At 42.4% G+C, this 18,771-nt stretch overlaps 4 protein-coding genes across 25 annotated transcripts in view; 2 read left to right on the top strand and 2 right to left on the bottom strand.

The window, feature by feature from the left end:
• LOC125771768 (insulin-like receptor) overlaps nucleotides 1-6,136 on the top strand; it is a 28,781-nt gene extending 22,645 nt beyond the window's left edge. For 11 of the 12 annotated variants that reach the window (XM_049442733.1, XM_049442743.1, XM_049442736.1 and 8 more), the window contains 4 exons: nucleotides 51-1,572; nucleotides 1,646-1,886; nucleotides 1,949-2,135; nucleotides 2,212-6,136. In XM_049442733.1, coding sequence (XP_049298690.1) covers nucleotides 51-1,572; nucleotides 1,646-1,886; nucleotides 1,949-2,106 — 1,921 coding nt within the window. In that variant the 3' untranslated portion in view covers nucleotides 2,107-2,135; nucleotides 2,212-6,136. The remainder of the gene's footprint in view (nucleotides 1-50; nucleotides 1,573-1,645; nucleotides 1,887-1,948; nucleotides 2,136-2,211) is intronic. The other variant, XM_049442744.1, reaches the window with a different exon arrangement.
• Nucleotides 1-15,396, top strand: part of LOC125771829 (splicing factor 3A subunit 2-like) — a 227,593-nt gene extending 212,197 nt beyond the window's left edge. Inside the window, exons 4-7 of one of the 3 annotated variants that reach the window (XM_049442908.1) lie at nucleotides 13,552-13,719; nucleotides 13,783-14,210; nucleotides 14,313-14,480; nucleotides 15,305-15,396. In XM_049442908.1, coding sequence (XP_049298865.1) covers nucleotides 13,552-13,719; nucleotides 13,783-14,210; nucleotides 14,313-14,344 — 628 coding nt within the window. In that variant the 3' untranslated portion in view covers nucleotides 14,345-14,480; nucleotides 15,305-15,396. Of the gene's footprint in view, nucleotides 1-13,551; nucleotides 13,720-13,782; nucleotides 14,211-14,312; nucleotides 14,481-14,543; nucleotides 15,242-15,304 lie in introns of those variants that run through there. The other 2 variants (XM_049442910.1, XM_049442909.1) reach the window with 2 other exon arrangements.
• The window catches only part of LOC125771824 (uncharacterized), a 225,059-nt gene extending 206,431 nt beyond the window's left edge, over nucleotides 1-18,628 (bottom strand). For 5 of the 9 annotated variants that reach the window (XM_049442899.1, XM_049442902.1, XM_049442897.1 and 2 more), the window contains exons 1-3: nucleotides 18,326-18,628; nucleotides 18,059-18,226; nucleotides 17,568-17,995 (exon numbers count right to left, since the gene is read on the bottom strand). In XM_049442899.1, the coding sequence (XP_049298856.1) occupies nucleotides 17,568-17,995; nucleotides 18,059-18,226; nucleotides 18,326-18,447 (718 nt within the window). In that variant the 5' untranslated portion in view covers nucleotides 18,448-18,628. Of the gene's footprint in view, nucleotides 1-16,760; nucleotides 17,235-17,297; nucleotides 17,466-17,567; nucleotides 17,996-18,058; nucleotides 18,227-18,325 lie in introns of those variants that run through there. The other 4 variants (XM_049442895.1, XM_049442896.1, XM_049442898.1 and 1 more) reach the window with 4 other exon arrangements.
• Nucleotides 6,139-10,934, bottom strand: LOC125771801 (leucine-rich repeat neuronal protein 3). Its single transcript, XM_049442865.1, has 5 exons — nucleotides 10,008-10,934; nucleotides 9,708-9,896; nucleotides 7,465-8,249; nucleotides 7,001-7,393; nucleotides 6,139-6,904 (listed from the first exon to the last, which is right to left on the bottom strand). The coding sequence occupies exons 2-5, from the start codon at nucleotides 9,822-9,824 to the stop codon at nucleotides 6,631-6,633; spliced, it is 1,569 nt and encodes a 522-aa protein (XP_049298822.1). The 5' UTR covers nucleotides 9,825-9,896; nucleotides 10,008-10,934; the 3' UTR covers nucleotides 6,139-6,630.
• Nucleotides 18,629-18,771: the final 143 nt, after the last annotated feature.

The following is an 18,771-nucleotide window of genomic DNA, read 5'->3' as shown; positions in this document are numbered from 1 at the left end:
CAGTATGGTGTGATAGGAAACGCATGATAAAACATTTTTGTCGCTTACAGAAATCCAAAATCTAGTAGAAAGCGCCGAGAAAACAGTGGCAATGGGGGAAGCTTTGCGGCTGGCAACAACTCGCATATATTTCCCTCGGATACAGAGAACACACCAAAAATTGCTTCGAATTATGTGTCCAAACAAGAGCCCAATGAAGTGTACTATCGTACAATTGGTGCCACAACCAATCAAACGCTCATCAGGTTTCCCCTGTCGCACTTCAAACATTTTGCACTGTACTCCTTTCGCGTGCATGCTTGCCGCGAACCGGCTGCGGCGGTACCTGGAGTTGTGGTACAAGATATGGTCGATTTGTGTGGCTCGGAAGTGTTGTCTATGTATCGTACGCCTAGAAAACTGGACGCCGATGACATACCGATCGATTCGATCGAACTGGACGATCAGTCTAACCACACGCAACGTGTAATCCGAGTGCGGTGGAAGGGTCCTTCAAAACCAAACGGGGCGCTGGTATCGTACTCGATTAAGTATCATCGAACGGATCTAGATTCGGTGCAGCCCACCGTGCGTTGCGTCACTGTTGATGTGCATGACGCGCTCGGATACGCACTGTTGACGAAGCTAGATGCAGGCAACTATAGTGTACGCATTATGGCCACAACGACCGCAGGCAATGGGCCGTATTCGCCGCCTAAATTTTTGGCCTTGGAAAAGCGCGATTCCGACAGGCCCGCCACAGCTTTGTGGATAATTATTGTTATAATAATAACGGTGATCCTAATAGCCATAGTCATAGCAGCCTTATACGCGCTGAACAAATACAAGCAAATGTCGAACATGCGGCTATTCGCACAAGTTAATCCTGACTATGCTGGTGTTACGTACAAGGTAGACGAATGGGAAGTGCCGCGCGATCACATAATCCGGCTAGAAGAACTCGGCCAAGGTTCGTTCGGTATGGTGTACAAGGGTATCATGACAAAGCTGGACAACGAAACGAACGTACCGTGTGCTATAAAAACCGTCACGGAGAATGCAACCGAGCGCGAGCGCGATAGTTTTCTAATAGAGGCAACGATTATGAAGGAATTCCATACTCATCACGTGGTGCGGCTTTATGGGGTGGTTTCGCTTGGTCAGCCGACGCTCGTGATCATGGAGCTGATGGCGAACGGTGATCTTAAGAGCTACCTCCGACGTCATCGGCCGGACTACGAAAATGGTGAGGAGTCGTCACCGCAGCCTCCAACATTGAAGGAAATCTATCAGATGGCTATTGAAATTGCGGACGGTATGGCGTACCTTTCGGCAAAAAAATTCGTCCATCGTGACTTGGCCGCCCGGAACTGTATGGTGGCCGAAGATTTAACAGTGAAAATAGGTGACTTTGGTATGACACGAGACATATACGAAACGGACTATTATAGAAAAGGCACGAAAGGATTTCTACCAGTACGATGGATGGCTCCGGAGAGTCTAAAGGATGGAATGTTTTCGAGTTGTAGCGACGTATTCAGCTATGGCGTTGTTCTGTGGGAGATGGCAACACTTGCTTCTCAGCCGTACCAGGTATGGATAACATTCACCCTCACACGGTTGCAGCCATGTTTTGATTGTTATCGTTGTTTTGTTTTCTCAACAGGGATTAACTAATGATCAAGTATTGCGATACGTCATAGACGGAGGCGTTATGGAACGTCCTGAAAATTGCCCGGATAAGCTCTATGAGCTGATGCGAATTTGTTGGCAACATCGTGCATCCGCACGACCTTCCTTTATTGAAATTATCAAAATGCTACTGCCGGATGCAAACGATCATTTCAAGATTGTGTCCTTCTTTTACTCTCAAGATGACATTGAGAATTTCGTCCAGCCTGGACATGGTAAGGAGTTGGTAGTGCTATAACATGATAGAACGATAATGACAACTTTTTCAATTTTAAAGCATTATTGGACGATGTTACAGAACCGTTACGGGCGCACGACGACGGTTTCGAGGAAGATGAGGACGATCCGTATTCAATCGAAGAAACCGACAGTCGGCTAATGCAGAATAATGGACCTAAGCCTGACATTCGGTCGCCGCACTCGCCGCAACGGTGAGCAAAGTCTTCGAGTGGCTAAGGTTAAGGGTAAGTTGAATGCGTTGTATATTACTTGGGCAGCTTTTGAAATTTAATTTAATTTTTTTTGGAAATAATTAAACAGTGTTCATGTGGTCTACAAAACAATAGTCATAGTATAACAATAGTATATCAATAGTATAACAACACACCGGTTAACAATGGATTAGACAATAGTGCAACGGCGTCCAAAAAAAGAAAAACCCGACCCGATGGTAGAGGGCTGTTGCGTCCGCCTTTCTAAAAACTGCCTACTACGGAGGTTGTGCTACACAGGTACACGATTTGTCTTGAACTCCATGTCTGTGTTCATCAGTGATGTCATCTCACCCCACAAGTATCAAGCTGTAATAGTTTAAGCGTAGAAGGGAAGCATCACACCATCACTCTGCTGGAATGCAGCCATTTACGATAACGATGCGAAGTAATTGTCTCATAGCCAAATTAAACCAATAGATGAAGTCATATGGTATTGAATGTGCGGGCGAACAGAAGAAAGATGGAAACAAAATCGTTTAGTAGTTGCGTCGTCGAAAAAAACACAAACCACCAAACAAAATCCGTATGCCAAGAGCCGATAAAATGCTTACTGTCGCTGTCACCGCGCCTTCTGGCTTCGTATGAAAACAAGTTATGGTTATTTGGTTCCCTTGTTACCTTGTTTCCCCTACACAGTCGGGAAGCACGCCGTACAGGTTAAACTTGGATTCCTTGATATACCACACATCGCGGTTCCTATTAATGTTTTGAATTCTAGTACTTTTGAAATTGAAATCAATTTCAAATGGAATGGATCGAATAGTGCATTGCTATACATATAAATATATATATAGAGAGAGAGAGAAAGAGAGAAAGGAGTATTGGCGTTTGCTATCAATGAACGATAGTTGCAACACGTTTTTCCTTCTTTTTTTATACACTTTTGGCTTTTGCAAATTCTCATTCTTTCATTTTTTGTTGCGTTTTACCTCAAGCAATAGATAACAAGGGTTGAATTTATGTTCCACTTAAAACTATTTCGAAATCTGTTGCAAAATGTACTAAAGAGCAGCTATTTAGAATGATAGAACTAATGTTTAGTTGATACGTATATACACAACTATTTATAGTGGTTAATCGTGTTGCGTAGAAGTAATAGACAAATGGATATGAAACATTTTTTGGATGATCACGAATGAGATTTTAAACAAACAAACGTTTCAATTTTCTTCCAGTTGTAAAAGCTTTGGCAACACGTGTCTATAGTTTTATTTACATAATTTCCCCCACCCTCTCCCTCCAACCCCACGTTTAAAATTATTACCACAATCCAATCAGACCAGTGTACACACCATACGCCAATTATAATAGACAATCTTTAGTTATATTCGATATATTGAGTCTTGATTACCTGATTCTTTCGCGTACATGAAGAAATACACTTACAGCCAAGTTCATATAACAAACTACAAAAGCTAGCGCATATTTATTGCTTAAGTATCAAAGAATATTATATACAAAACACAACATTTGACAGCAGAGTAATGTGTACCGATTGGGCGCACGGTTCCGGATGATGGTAATGCATGTAAGGTTTAAATATGTAAGATATGTAGGTTATAGTTTAAGTTATAAAACGAAAGGAAAACACACACACACCCACACACAGAGGTAAGATAACGATGCTTACGCGGATGATGATTGGCCGATAAGGAATGTAAATATATCTGGCCGATGGTAAAGCTTTTGAAATGTAAAAGATCAATGTCAACAGTGGTAATTTGTGAGGCTCCGTAGCAGTGTATTGTAAAGGTTCGAAGCTACAATACACACCCATACACCGCATAGAGCAATGGGTTTAGTAATAGCTAAGCGAGTCATAGCTCCTGAGAACTGATTGGACTGAACTATTCGAGGCAAAAGGAAGAAATGAAAAATAAGTTGTTGCAGCGAATGTTACACCCAGCGGCTTCTCTAAAACCCGGTACAGCCCCGAATGGTACAAATTTGACACGTTGACGATGCATTTTTCAAGTTATAGTTCCTTCATGATAAGTTCAGTTGATGGCTATTCAATTGGTTCGAATGATAGTTTCTACCTAGAAGTGTAACGTGCGAGAAGTCCGAATGAAGGGCACAGGAGGAGGTTATGGGTGAGAGGAAGGGGAGGGGAAGGGGGTGGGAGGGAAGGGATAGTACATTGTTAATTTATACACCATTTATACACCAGTAAGCTAACTTGAACTAAGCACCGCTAAAAAGCCAATCTAGAGAAGACATCAAGAACAAGCAAAGGTAGCCGTAAACAGAGGTCTGTTGTCATAGGCTGCAGTGGCCTCACATGACACTAATGGTACGAATCAACTCTCTGGTATTAGTTTTAGTCACCGAGTCACGGGCAAGGAATTATTGAACCGTTTAACTTGCTTTAACTTTTGCACGGAAAGGATAGAATAACTCACAGCGAATAACAAAAGTCTTTGTAGGGAGAAAAACAAAAGAATAACAAAGCAAAAAAGAAGAAACTAGGAAATGTGGCTGACGCGTCCTATGTATATCTCATAAACGAATGAAAGTATATCAACAAAACACAGTTCCTTAGCTGCAAAGCTAAACAAACAATAGTGCCACCGCGTACTACCATTTTTTTTACTGCTGTTAAAGCTTTTCTTCGCCATTTTTAAGACCGCATTCTTGAGTTCAAAAACGAGCTTTGATCTATATTTCCTTGTGTGTTGGAGGTGGGTTTGTTTTTTTTAATTCCTTCAACACAATGTGTAGTGAGTGTAGCTATGTAAAGTAGCAGAAATTAGGCAAGAGTGAATGAGCAAGTGTGTGTGTATGTGTGTGTGTGTATCCGTATGTGCGGGTATGTCGGAGAAAATGCAAGATGAAAATGGAAGGAGAAAATTAGTCGCAATTCCTTGCTTCTCCTACTCCCCCCCCCCCCACCCCCCCTTTTCCCAAAACACGAAAACAAGAAGCTTACCCGGTTTTGTGTACGACATCGGTAACCATTTTCATTCTCCACCTTTTTAATACACCCCCCCCCCCCCCCCAAAACAACCCGAATTCCTTCCGTCTTTCCGTTTTATGGAGCAGGCATGCTGGAAACTACAGGAAAAACCAAAAGGATGTAAATGTAAATGTGCGCGCACGGTTGGTTAGGCAGTTTTATAATTTATTTTCTGAGAGAAGCCAAAAATCGTTCGTCCGCCATGTTGTTTTGCAGCCCAGGCGCGGTTAGAAAATAAGTATCTCGACGATATATTTTTCTTTATTTTACACCGTGTCTCTCCCCACATTGTGCCGTGGGCCCACCCTGAGTGTTTGCGTGTATTTGTATGCGTGTGCGAAGGCGGAAGCAGCAACAAAAGAAGAAACATAAAACAACCAAGATCAGGAAGAAAATATTGAGTATATTACTCGCACTAGGAGTACATTGAGTATATTACTAGCATTAGGTAAAAACACATGGACAACAACACAACCACTTTCAGTAAAGGCAGGATTGAAATCTTTTTAGAGACAAACCCGACGTTTTTGTTTGTTTGTTTGAAAACAAGCATAGAAAGAGTAGAAGAAGAAAAAGAAAACAATACCATTTAAAATGACTTCCAGCATTCACATACGCACCTAGATACTAACGCACATACTTACTGACAGTCGCGTGGCTGGAAAAATGTAATAGAAATGGTAAATTAAAAAAAAAGAAACAAAAAAAAGCGTACCAGTTTCCAAAACGGGACACGGACACGTTCTCGCAAACCGTTTATATGCAAGTCTTAGGTAAACTCGTGTAGTTAAGTTAATTAGCAGCAAACTAATACTGTATATAGAAAGATGAATGGAGAATTTGATGAAAACATAAAACATAACGTTAAGGGTAGGATAGGCGTTTTTTTGTTACACAGAGAAGAAAAACTGCTTCTCGAAATATAAAAAATGTACAATAAATTCAACTTCGCCCCCCCCCCCAAAAGTGGGGTAATGCAGAAAAGATTTGAAGATAAAAAACAGAAACATACAAACATTGGTTATTTATTTTGTTTATTGTGGATGTGTAAAAGAAATGCACCTATTACAATTAAGTATTCCTTAAAAGCGTATGGATAAGTTGAAATGCTATCCAAATCCAATTGTTTTTCCTTACGCTCATCTTCGCATAGTGTCTAGTGCTAGTAACGCTTATTTTCATATACACTATCAACACTATTCTAGTATTTCTTACTGCGGCTAGGCTAGTGTCTTGTCATGAGCTACTGAGCTCACTAGTACTTCATGTACTCAGCTCACCGTGGTGAGTAAGCAGAAATGGTGAGAGCATTTGCTCACTTGCTCACTTCGGTGAGCTGAACAGTCCGGCTAGCTCTGCAAGCAGCTCACAACACAACAGTGGCTGGCAGCAGTGTTTTAATTACGGGTACGGTAAGTCACAATACGGAAGTACATGGATACGAAATAAAAAAAAAGTGTTATGGCGCAGGTATTTTCCGTCTCTTTCCTCTCTCCCCTTTTATCCGCACTAAAACTCCTCGTTGAGTGTAGTTCGGCTATAGAAGGCACGTGAATAAGCGGCCGAATTACCTCGACCAAACAACCCGAAGCAGCCTCGTTTGTACACGCACCAGACGGCGGCAGTCAATGGAATCGCCAGCAGTACACCGATCAGCAGTCCCATCAGCAGGGAACCGTCATTGGACGGATTGTTACCGGCCGTGTCGGAACATCGCATGTGTGTGTTTTTGTGCGACAGATCGACCATGGACAAACCTGCCATCTGTGGTGGACTGTTGCAGCTGTGGAGGAGCAGAGATTAAGCGTACATCAAGAGATATGTGATGGAGATGAAGGAAGCTTAACGCTGTTCTACTCGAACGAAGCAGTAAACTCACTCTATATTATTGAGGATCGCTGGCGTTGTTCGTTCGATGATGGGGAGCAGTGAGAGCAGTACCCACCGGTTAGAACAATCGCAAGCCCACGGATTAACACGAATGTCGATCACCTCCATGGTGTCCCACTGCACCAGTAGCTGTGCGTCCAGGTAAGATATGTTATTGTTGTGCAGGTAAAACCGTTTGATCGGTGGCCAATCCAACTGTTCCGGGTTGTCAGTGTCATTACGCACGAATGCATGTCCGTGAAGATAGCCCAGGTGTGGATTGTTCGTTATATGTATCTCCTGCAACGATTCTAGCCCGCTGAAAGCACCTCGACCAATCACCCTTAGTTGCGTCATGTAGGATAGGCTGAGGAACGTAAGCTTCTTCAAGGGCGGGAACTCGCTGAAACATGATCGGTAAATCGGTGTTATCACGATGATTCTGATGTAAAGCTTCCATTGGCAAAATCTTACCTGCCCACTACGATCGAGTCGATCGGATTCTCGTCTAAGCTAAGCCATCGAAGGCCTTTGGCGTACGACAACGCTGGCGGAATTGCTGGAAACAGATTCCCGGTCAGGTTGAGATACTGCAGACCTGTGGGTGTGTGGAACAGATACTTCGGTATCTCTTCCAGCTCCATATAGCTTAGATCGAGACTGACAAGCCGATCGATGCTGGCGATGGCAATTTCCGACTGCTGATCGATCACCTTGAATGGATTTAGCTCCAGGCTGAGCTCTTCCAGGGCTGGCAAATGTTCGAACAAATCCTGATTCAGTGAGTGCAGCTCGTTCGCACCGAGACGCAGAACGCGGAGCTGCTTCAGCGGTTCATATTCGGTGGGGGAAAAATGTCCAACAAAGATTTCCGGCGTAAGGGCTGCCGTTTGGAGCCGATTGTGTGACAGATCGAGGACCTGTAGCGATGTTAGGTTTTTAAAGCATGGCTTTTCAATTGTCGCTATCTCGTTGTGGCTCAAATCTAAAATGGTAATGTTCATCGGCGGAAATCGGGTCACCTCCTTCAGACCGCTCGATACAAGCAGCACCGATTTGACGTTCAATCCACCGGTGTTTAACGATTCCCACTCCTCTAGGGAGTAGGATTTTGGACCAATGTTTTTGCTACTACAATCGAAAAGGGCGGCATCTTTATTGCAGTTGCAGCTGTCACAGAGTTTGGATGGTTGAGGGATGGGAGTCGTCGCTATGGTGGTGGTTTCGGTAGTGGTCGTAATGCTTGCAACTGTTGTTGTCTGTACCAGTAGAGAGAGAGAAAGAGAGAAAGCGCGAAAAAAGACGTTAGAAATCGACGTATCACATTATAATGTCGTAGAAAATTTCTTATTAAAAGAACTTGTGGCATGCTGACTATTCGCAATCATATTTACAATCAAGTCGTTCGAGATGTTATAGTGCTCTGGCTCTCGAGCCTTTAATAAAAATAGTCAATAAGCGACGTTTCATCTCCTGGGAGACCTTCGCTCCACACGGACCTTTTGAGCAAAATGCAGGAACTTGGTTCGGTATTAGAAGTAGACGATAAGTTATCAAAAATGCCTTGCTAATATCCGTGCGATACTTAACATCGATGCTAGAGCTGTAAACCGGTCGATAAAATGATAGCACATCCGTCGAATCGAAATCGCGGGAAAGTCAGATTAAGCCACCACAGACCTTTGTTCTCCCTAAGACTTTAAGTTACTTGTTTTAATTAGGAAACTTCTCATATTGTCCACTGAAGCCAAAAGTACTAAACCACTACAGCAAATTGCAATCTAGCGTGGAAAGAAAATGACGTAACTACGGAAGAGGAAATGATCGTATTGGACCTATTCTCCAGAATTGTTACACATTGCTCAAATCAGATTATAAATTCAGTATCAACCTACTGTAAACTTGAGTACCTGTACATGAGCACCCCTAGTGAATGAATCATCTATCTTGAATCATTGAATCACTCACTGAAATTATCAAGAAATAATCATTACTGTAATTACGCCACAATTACGCTAATGCTACGCATAAAAATGTCTATATTTAACCTCATCAATTATTAGCCATACCGTGTGTCAAATGTATATCTGGGAACAACAATGTACATACACATACTACTGGAAATGGACTAAAAATTCAACACAAAAAAAAAACTTGCTTCAAAATGAGTCAAAACAGCGAAAGAAGTCTTTCGGCAAGAAACGATCTTCGTATGTCCATTTCTTCAAACAGGAATGATGAATCAGTTAAGCGTTTCTTATTGCACTTTTTTTTCTTCAATTTTTACCCTTCCCCGATCGTAAGCTCCCATAAGCCCTGAAAATCGAAATCTGCCCGTCAATTTCGTTATCTTGCCGATAAGCGGTTTCATCAGCAGTTCAAAAGTGTTTGTAGATCCGATAAGAACTAAGGCGGCTACCTGTACCTGTATTAAGCAGTAAATTTTCAAAAAAACGAGGCAGAAAGCGTTTAAACAACTAGTGTGTTTGTGAAAAATGACTACCTTTGGAGGTAGTGTATACATACACGAGGCGAGATATCGATTTTTGCGCCGTATCAATATTAGCTAAACTAGGCTAATTTGCTTTACGATAGGCGACTTTACCTTATTCGAAGTTGTGGCAAATATTCTCATCCCTTTTTTTGAACGGTGATCCGTTATAGAACGTTACTGAAAGTTACTAAAAGATCTCTGTGTCTATCTCCTCTATACTTACCTCGTTAGTGGCATCATCTGCATACACGATGCCGGAAGTGAGCGCTTGTAGTAATGCGGCCGTAGCAAGCATCGCCATTGAACGGGAAAAACATTTCTGTCCCCCGAAGAGCATCATTTTCACTGGTTCGGCACCACGTTATCACTGATAGAGATGCAACATACACGGCACGCCCCAAAAACAAGATAACTACAGACACGGATGGGTGAAAATCGCCATGAAAATTAGCGCTGTGTGTCACACTTTCGGTGTACGAATCATCACCGGAAAACCGTTGTTTTTGGGCAACTTCAAACTCACCACAGGTTTTGGCACGTTGAGTTTTCACTTTTATCTTGGCAGAACCGCACGCTCACATTTAGGACGTCGGCAATCGTTTGGCGAAAACTGGAGCACAGGTGTTACACTACTTACAGCGTGTGGCCAGCGTTAGGCCGTTGGGAATAATGTCGTATTTTACGCTGCGGCACCAAGTTCGATCGTAACATCGTATCACCGTAGATAACGCGTGCACCTCCTCATATCACTAGGTGCCACCTTGCCATTTGTTCCTGCGTCGGTCCCCCGTCGGCTTATAAGTAACAGGAGTTTTTTCTCTCTCTCCATATTCCCATAGCAGCTCAACAATCTTTCTTATCTTATCATCAAATTCGCTGCACAAAGTTAGCCAGAAGTTTGTGGTTTCTTCAGCAGAATGCTTGTTGCGCCGTTCAGATGCGCCTTGTAACGACGGCTTGTAAGTTCATCTTTAACCAATTGTTTTCATTGTAGAAAAAGAATTAAAGCACACATTTAATTGTTCACTGGACAATATCACAACAATCACAAAAGTACGATCGCATTGAATGACGCGAAAGCTTTGACAACGCGCGGTACAAAAACGATTGCGCGCGCTCACTGCACGTCGCGTCAACTCAAGGCCAACCACGTTTCAACAACACTCACGCACACGCGCACGCTCGAATACCGCGAAGGGTACGAATTCGACTGGTCCGTAGCAAAGCACTCGAGACATCACCTTCTACAACGTTTCATTTCGTCTGGTTTGGTTTGTCTTGCAAGAAGTGGAATGACGATAATGATTTGTTTGCAAACAAACGGTGCGTTGTGCCAGTTCCATCGATCAGCGATTACTAAGAGCGATCACAGAAAGCCTTGATACGCATAAATTTGCCCGATCGTTCGCGATCAACAAAGTACGACTGTTTGAACGATGATAGTTTCCCCACCACCTTGCAACTCCCAACTCCAATTTGTCCCGGTTTCAACGTCCCCATTCATTCAAAGGGTGAGCTTTTTTTTGGTGCGAATGTGGCCAATTCGTGTGACATTTGATAAAACCAATGTTTTTTCAAAATTATTGTAATGAATGAAGATTTTTTGTTCAGCTAAGTATTGCTAAACAAGTGTGAATAATTTAATAAATTACCCATCGCTTTTAGTGATGTGTTGTGAATTCACAATTTAATAATATTTCTCTTATGTTTTAAGAAACTAAATTTTATCAGTACATTAATTTGAAAATATATTGGATTGCATTGATCTACTGAGAAATAGGGAAATTTTTGAAAAGATCTTTAAAAGTTTTAAAAGCTTACAAAGCAAAGTTTCCATTCTTTCCATGCGTTAAAATCTCCGTCGGCTGTGTGCCTTTTTATTTTTGAAAGTACGTACGTGTTGTATATAATTATTGTGAATGTAAATACTATTTTTAAAATAGAAGAATGGCTGTTATTTCGACAAAAAAAATTATATCGCGGACATTTCCCAAAAAAGATCTATAAATTTCCTAAGGCTATAGCCTTAGCTTTTTTTTTGGTAAATTTAGCAAAATTTTATAAATTGATTTATTTTAATGCGGATTGGTTGAGATAAGTTTCTTTTCACTTAAATAGTGCTTTAAATTAGAAAAAGAATAAAAAATCAGAATAAAAAATTTTAAAAAATTTTCAACTCGAAAATTTCATAAGGGGTACCCCTTGCCATTTTTTTGAGAAATTTGGCAAAACAATTTAAATTGATTTATTTTAATGCCAATTGGTTGCAATGACTTTCTTTTCACTCAAATAATGCTTAAAATTAAAAAAAGAGTAAAAAAATCTGAAAAAATTGAAAAAAATATAAAAATTTGAAAATTTCATAAGACTCATTTTTGCACCAACTTTTGCCTATAACTCGGTCGGTATCCAACGGATCGCCAATCTTTAACCTGTGGTCGATAGATGGCAATAATGGCTACATTTTCTTCTTGGACGGCCATGCCCTCAGATGTCTGTGCCAGAAGTTATTCGAGGAACCAAGTTCCTTACCCTGTTTGAGAAAATGTAAAATTTTCCTCATTTTTGTACCAAGTTTTGCCTATAACTCGATCTATATCCAGCGGATCGCCAATCTTTAACCTGTGGTCGATAGATGGCAATAATGGCTACATTTTCTTCTTGGATGGCCTTGCCTTCAGATGTCTGTGCCAGAAGTTATTCGAGGAACCAAGTTCCTTACCCTGTTTGAGAAAATGTAAAATTTTTCTCATTTTTGAGTAATTTAGCAAAATTGAAAAATGTGGTATATTTTAATGCGAATTTTGTTGCAATAAGTTTCTTTTCACTTAAATAGTGCTTTAAATTTAAAAAAGAATAAAAAATCAGAAAAAAATTTTTAAAAAAGTTTCAACTCGAAAATTTCATAAGGGGTACCCCTTGCCATTTTTTTGAGAAATTTGGCAAAAAAAATTAAATTGATTTATTTTAATGCCAATTGGTTGTAATGAGTTTCTTTTCACTCAAATAATGCTTAAAATTAAAGAAAGGTGTCATGCGAAGCGCGGGCTTCGACATCCGGGACACGTTTTTCACCCGTTCTCTGCAATTTCTCGGCTTCGCGGATGACATCGAGATCATCGGAAGGACATCTGCGGCGGTGTGCGAAGCGTACACCCGACTGAAACGCAAGGCCGACAGAATTAGATTGAGGATCAATACGACGAAGACAAAGTACTTGCTTACCGGAGGCTCTGATCGTGATAGAGCCCGACTAGGGAGCAGAGTATCAGTTGACGGCGACGATCTCGAGGTGGTCGAGGAGTTCTGCTACCTTGGTACGATCGTAACTTCGGACAACAACATGAGCAGCTAAATCCGAAGGCGCATTGTTCAGGGAAATCGTGCCTACTACGGACTCCACAAACTCCTGCGATCCAGAAGGCTCCATCAACACACGAAATGTACGATATATCGCACACTGATACGTCCGGTAGTCCTCTACGGGTACGAGTCCTGGACTCTGCTAACGGAGGATGCCAATGCTATTTTCGCTATTTTCGAACGGCGGGTGCTAAGGACTATCTTTGGCGGTGTGTGCGAGCATGGCGTGTGGAGAAGGAGAATGAACCACGAACTAGCTGAACTGTTTTTCGGAGCAGATATCCTGACGGTGGTCAAAGCCGGAAGGATACGATGGCTGGGACTCGTGATGAGGATGCAGGACTCATGCTCCACCAGGAAGGTGCTCGTCAGCGATCCGTTCGGCACGAGGCGGAGAGGAGCACAGCGAGCTCGTTGGCTGGATCAGGTGGAGTCAAACCTGTCGGAGATCGGATGCAGCCGTGGATGGAGGACCATGTCTACGCGACGTGCTTGACCGTGAGCAGGCCAGAAAAGAAAAAGAAGAAGATAGCCTTAGGAAATTTTCAAATTTTTGGATTTTTTTAAATTTTTTTATTATTTTTTATTCTTTTTTTATTTAAACAATTATTTGAGTGAAAAGAAACTTATCTCAACCAATTCACATGTACATTTACCACATTAGATTTATGATAATATTAATAATAATTCTTTGTCGCTTTCAAAGAACACGAGCTTCCGTCAATTTCCACCATAATACGAAGGGCGCTAGCATCGGCGACAGCACGAACAGTCAGTGCTGTCATCAATGTCAAGCCATTTGTCTCCAAGGGACGCGTTGGTTGGTTGTTAGCGAAATATTTCTACTGGTTTTCCGATAAATACAACGTTTGGTAAGATATTAAGTGAAAACTATCCATTCCTAGAGTAAAACCAACGTCTCCTTCATATTGCAGCAGCATGGATTACCAAAACCATGCCGGTGACAACACCGGCGGCGTAGGCGAGAGCACGTGGTACCGGCGTGAACGATTGCACCAGCTAGCGCTGGAAAAGATCGATCTGAACCAGGAAAGAACGAAGCAGCATCTGACCTACAGTCATGACAAAAATCATCAGGCCAATTTGGCACATTGTGCCGCGAAACAAGTGAAGGAAGCACCGTTGGTTATACGACCGAAAAAACCACGCATCGAGCCGAAAAAGGTCGCCAAGATCGATCGCCCCGGTTATCAGGTGACGAAGCAGCACGATCCGGAGAATGGGCAACAGTCCTTGTCTTCCAAAGCGACTATCCGGAAATTACGGACGGTATTGTACCGCAGCATCGGTTTATGTTCGTTTACGAACCATCATCGAGATGATCGACCACCAGTCAAACACGGTAATTTCATATTTTAATTGATTTATAAGTTTATTTTCCTCGTTATTTTAATGGACTTTATATATAATAACTAACAATTAATTAATAATTTGTGATTTTCAGAGAACACGAGCTTCCGCCAATTTCCACCATGAAGCGAATGGCGCTAGCATCGGCGACAGCACGAACTGTCAGTGCTGTCATCAATGTCAAGCCATTTGTCTCCAAGGGACGCGCTGGATGGTTGTTCGCGAAGTGTTTCTACTGTTTTTCCGATAATCACAACGTTTGGTAAGATATTAAGTGAAAACTATCCATTCCCAGAGTAAAACCAACGTCTCCTTCATATTGCAGCAGCATGGATTACCAAAATCATGCCAGTGACAACACCGGCGGCGTAGGCGAGAGCAAGTGGTACCGGCGTGAACGATTGCACCAGCTAGCGCTGGAAAAGATCGATCTGAACCAGGATAAAACGATGCAGCATCTGACTCACAGTCATGGCAATAATCATCAGGCCAATTTGGCACATTGTGCCGCGAAACAAGTGAAGGAAGCACCGTTGGTTATACGACCGAAAAAACCACGCATCGAGCCGAAAAAGGTCGCCAAGATCGATCGCCCCGGTTATCAGGAGACGAAGCAGCACGATCCGGAGAATGGGCAACAGTCCTTGTCTTCCATAGCGACCATCCGGAATTTACGGACGGTATTGTACCGCGGCATCGGTTTATGTTCGTTTACGAACCATCATCGAAAAGATCGACCACCAGTCAAACACGGTAATTTCATATTTTAATTGATTTATAAATTTATTTTCCTCGTTATTTTAATGGATTTTATAGATAATAACTAACAATTAATTAATAATTTGTGATTTTCAGAGAACGCGAGCTTCCGCCAATTTCCACCATGAAGCGAATGGCGCTAGCATCGGCGACAGCACGAACTGTCAGTGCTGTCATCAATGTCAAGCCATTTGTCTCCAAGGGACGCGCTGGATGGTTGTTCGCGAAGTGTTTCTACTGTTTTTCCGATAATCACAACGTTTGGTAAGATATTAAGTGAAAACTATCCATTCCCAGAGTAAAACCAACGTCTCTTTCATATTGCAGCAGCATGGATTACCAAAACCATGTCGGTGACAAAACCGGCGGCGCAGGCGAGAGCAAATGGTACCGGCGTGAACGATTGCACCAGCTAGCGCCGGAAAAGATCGATCTGAACAAGGATATCTACTAAGATTCAGCGAGGGCATCATCTGTCCCACACGCGGAGTGAAAAGCATCAGGCCAATCTGGCACGTTGTGCCGTGAAAGAAAGGAAGGAAGCACCGTCGTTGATAAAACTGGGAAAGAAACGAATCGATCCGAAAAAGTGTGTTAAGATCGGCACCGCGGCATCGGTTTATTTCCGCTTAGGTACAAAAGATTGTAACTGGATCGTGCCACTGAAAGAAAAACACGAAACGATTTTTCCTACAGTTTTCCTTAAAGCCGGAAGCGAAGAAAATTCCACCACCGAATGTGCACCCTGAGCCAATATTTAATCCGGTTCCGCTACCGCCGACAAATGTAAAACGAGTGCAGATTGATTTACGTCCGGATGTGGATGTTAAAATGATGTATGGTCATAATTTACAATAGTCAAGTGGTCGTATGTGTGTAAATTTATTTATTGAAATAATAAAAATCTGGATTTTTAATAATTTTTTGATATATACCGGTCGACAAAAACGAAAGAAACTAACGAAAAATAAGTTAAAACACCAAGAGAGCATCCCTCAAAGAGGTAACATTAACCGCTGTTCGATTTGCAAGAAACTGAAAAATTCCGAAAACGAACATCAAAAACGCATTTTTACACCAAGAGAGCATCCAATCGAGGAGGTAACATCGAACTGGTAAAATGCTTCCGCTAGTCTCCACAGTTGCCAAAGTGGCGCTAAAAGCATTTTTAATTAGCAGCTTTCACTATTCTCCACCATAGTGCAGGTGGCGCAAAAACTAATTAGCGCCATTATAGCATCGCGGAGGTTAGCGGAAGCTTTTCAGTACCAGCTAGATGTTTCCTCCTCGATTGGATGCTCTCTTGGTGTAAAAATGCGTTTTTGGTGTTCGTTTTCGGAATTTTTCAGTTTCTTGCAAATCGAACAGCGGTTAATGTTACCTCTTTTAGGGATGCTCTCTTGGTGTTTTAACTTATTTTTCGTTAGTTTCTTTCGTTTTTGACGACCGGAATATATCAAAAAATTATTAAAAATCCAAATTTTAATTATTTCAATAAATAAATTTACACACGTAGAACCATTTTATAACTGTAAATTATGATCATACACAAGTTTAACATCCACATCCGTACGTAAATCAATCTGCACTCGCTTTACATTTGTCGGCGGTGGCGGTACCGGATTAAATATCAACTACGGTGCACGTTCGGTGGCGGTGGTGGAATTTTCGTCGCTTGCGACTGTGAGGAAAACTGTAGGAAAAATCGTTTTGCGTTTTTCTTTCAGTGGCATGATCCAGTTACGATATTTTGTTCGTAAGCGACAATAAACCTATGCCGATCTTAACACACTTTTTCGGATCGATTCGTTTCTTTCCCAGTTATATCAACGACGGTGCTTCCTTCGTTTCTTTCATGGCACGACGTGCCAGATTGGCCTGATGCCTTTCACTCCGCGTGTGGGACAGATGATGCCCTCGTTGGATCTTAGTAGATATCCTTGTTAAGATCGTAAGCGGCAATAAACCGATGCCGCGGTGCCGATCTTAACACACTTTTTCGGATCGATTCGTTTCTTTCCCAGTTTTATCAACGACGGTGCTTCCTTCCTTTCTTTCACGGCACAACGTGCCAGATTGGCCTGATGCTTTTCACTCCGCGTGTGGGACAGATGATGCCCTCGCTGAATCTTAGTAGATATCCTTGTTCAGATCGATCTTTTCCGGCGCTAGCTGGCACAATCGTTCACGCCGGTACCACTTGCTCTCGCCTACGCCGCCGGTGTTGTCACTGGCATGATTTTGGTAATCCATGCTGCTGCAATATGAAGGAGACGTTGGTTTTACTCTAGGAATGGATAGTTTTCACTTAATATCTTACCAAACGTTGTGATTATCGGAAAAACGGCAGAAACACTTCGCGAACAACCATCCAGCGCGTCCCTTGGAGAAAAATGGCTTGACATTGATGACAGCACTGACAGTTCGTGCTGTCGCCGATGCTAGCGCCATTCGTTTCATGGTGGAAATTGGCGGAAGCTCGTCTTCTCTGAAAATCACAAATTATTAATTAATTGTTAGTTATTATATATAAAGTCCATTAAAATAACGAGGAAAATAAACTTATAAATCAATTAAAATATGAAATTACCGTGTTTGACTGGTGGTCGATCTTTTCGATGATGGTTCGTAAACGAACATAAACCGATGCCGCGGTACAATACCGTCCGTAAATTCCGGATGGTCGCTATGGAAGACAAGGACTGTTGCCCATTCTCCCGATCGTGCTGCTTCGTCTCCTGATAACCGGGGCGATCGATCTTGGCGACCTTTTTCGGCTCGATGCGTGGTTTTTTCGGTCGTATAACCAACGGTGCTTCCTTCACTTGTTTCGCGGCACAATGTGCCAAATTGGCCTGATGATTTTTGTCATGACTGTAGGTCAGATGCTGCTTCGTTCTTTCCTGGTTCAGATCGATCTTTTCCAGCGCTAGCTGGTGCAATCGTTGACGCCGGTACCACTTGCTCTCGCCTACGCCGGCGGTGTTGTCACTGGCATGATTTTGATAATGTATGTTGCTGCAATATGAAGGAGACGTTGGTTTTACTCTAGGAATGGATAGTTTTCACTTAATATCTTACCAAACGTTGTGATTATCGGAAAAACAGTAGAAACACTTCGCGAACAACCATCCAGCGCGTCCCTTGGAGAAAAATGGCTTGACATTGATGACAGCACTGACAGTTCGTGCTGTCGCCGATGCTAGCGCCATTCGTTTCATGGTGGAAATTGGCGGAAGCTCGTCTTCTCTGAAAATCACAAATTATTAAATTGTTAGTTATTATCTATAAAGTCCATTAAAATAACGAGGAAAATAAACTTATAAATCAATTAAAATATGAAATTACCGTGTTTGACTGGTGGTCGATCTTTTCGATGGTGGTCGTAAACGAGCATAAACCGATGCCGCGGTACAATACCGTCCGTAAATTCCGGATAGTCGCTTTGGAAGACAAGGACTGTTGCCCATTCTCCGGATCGTGCTGCTTCGTCACCTGATAACCGGGGCGATCGATTTTGGCGAACTTTTTCGGTTCGATGCGTGGTTTTTTCGGTCGTATAACTCACGGTGCTTCCTTCACTTGTTTCGCGGTACGATGTGCCAAATTGGCCTGATGATTTTTGCCATGACTGTAGGTCAGATGCTGCATCGTTTTATCCTGGTTCAGATCGATCTTTTCCGGCGCTAGCTGGTGCAATCGTTCACGCCGGTACCACTTGCTCTCGCCTACGCCGCCGGTGTTGTCACTGGCATGATTTTGGTAATCCATGCTGCTGCAATATGAAGGAGACG

This window comes from Anopheles funestus, chromosome 3RL (assembly GCF_943734845.2).
Source record: "Anopheles funestus chromosome 3RL, idAnoFuneDA-416_04, whole genome shotgun sequence".
Taxonomy (NCBI): domain Eukaryota; kingdom Metazoa; phylum Arthropoda; class Insecta; order Diptera; family Culicidae; genus Anopheles; species Anopheles funestus.
The sequence above is the reverse complement of the archived record's forward strand: the minus strand, read 5'-3'. Positions and strand labels throughout refer to the sequence as shown.

Coding starts and splice junctions, on each gene's coding strand:
- LOC125771801 (XM_049442865.1), bottom strand. CDS start 9,824: ATGATGCTCTTCGGGGGACAGAAATGTTTTTCCCGTTCAATGGCGATG. Junction 7,394..7,464: donor GACTCGATCGTAGTGGGCAG/GTAAGATTTTGC, acceptor ATCATGTTTCAG/CGAGTTCCCGCCCTTGAAGA. Junction 6,905..7,000: donor GCGATCCTCAATAATATAGA/GTGAGTTTACTG, acceptor GCTCCTCCACAG/CTGCAACAGTCCACCACAGA.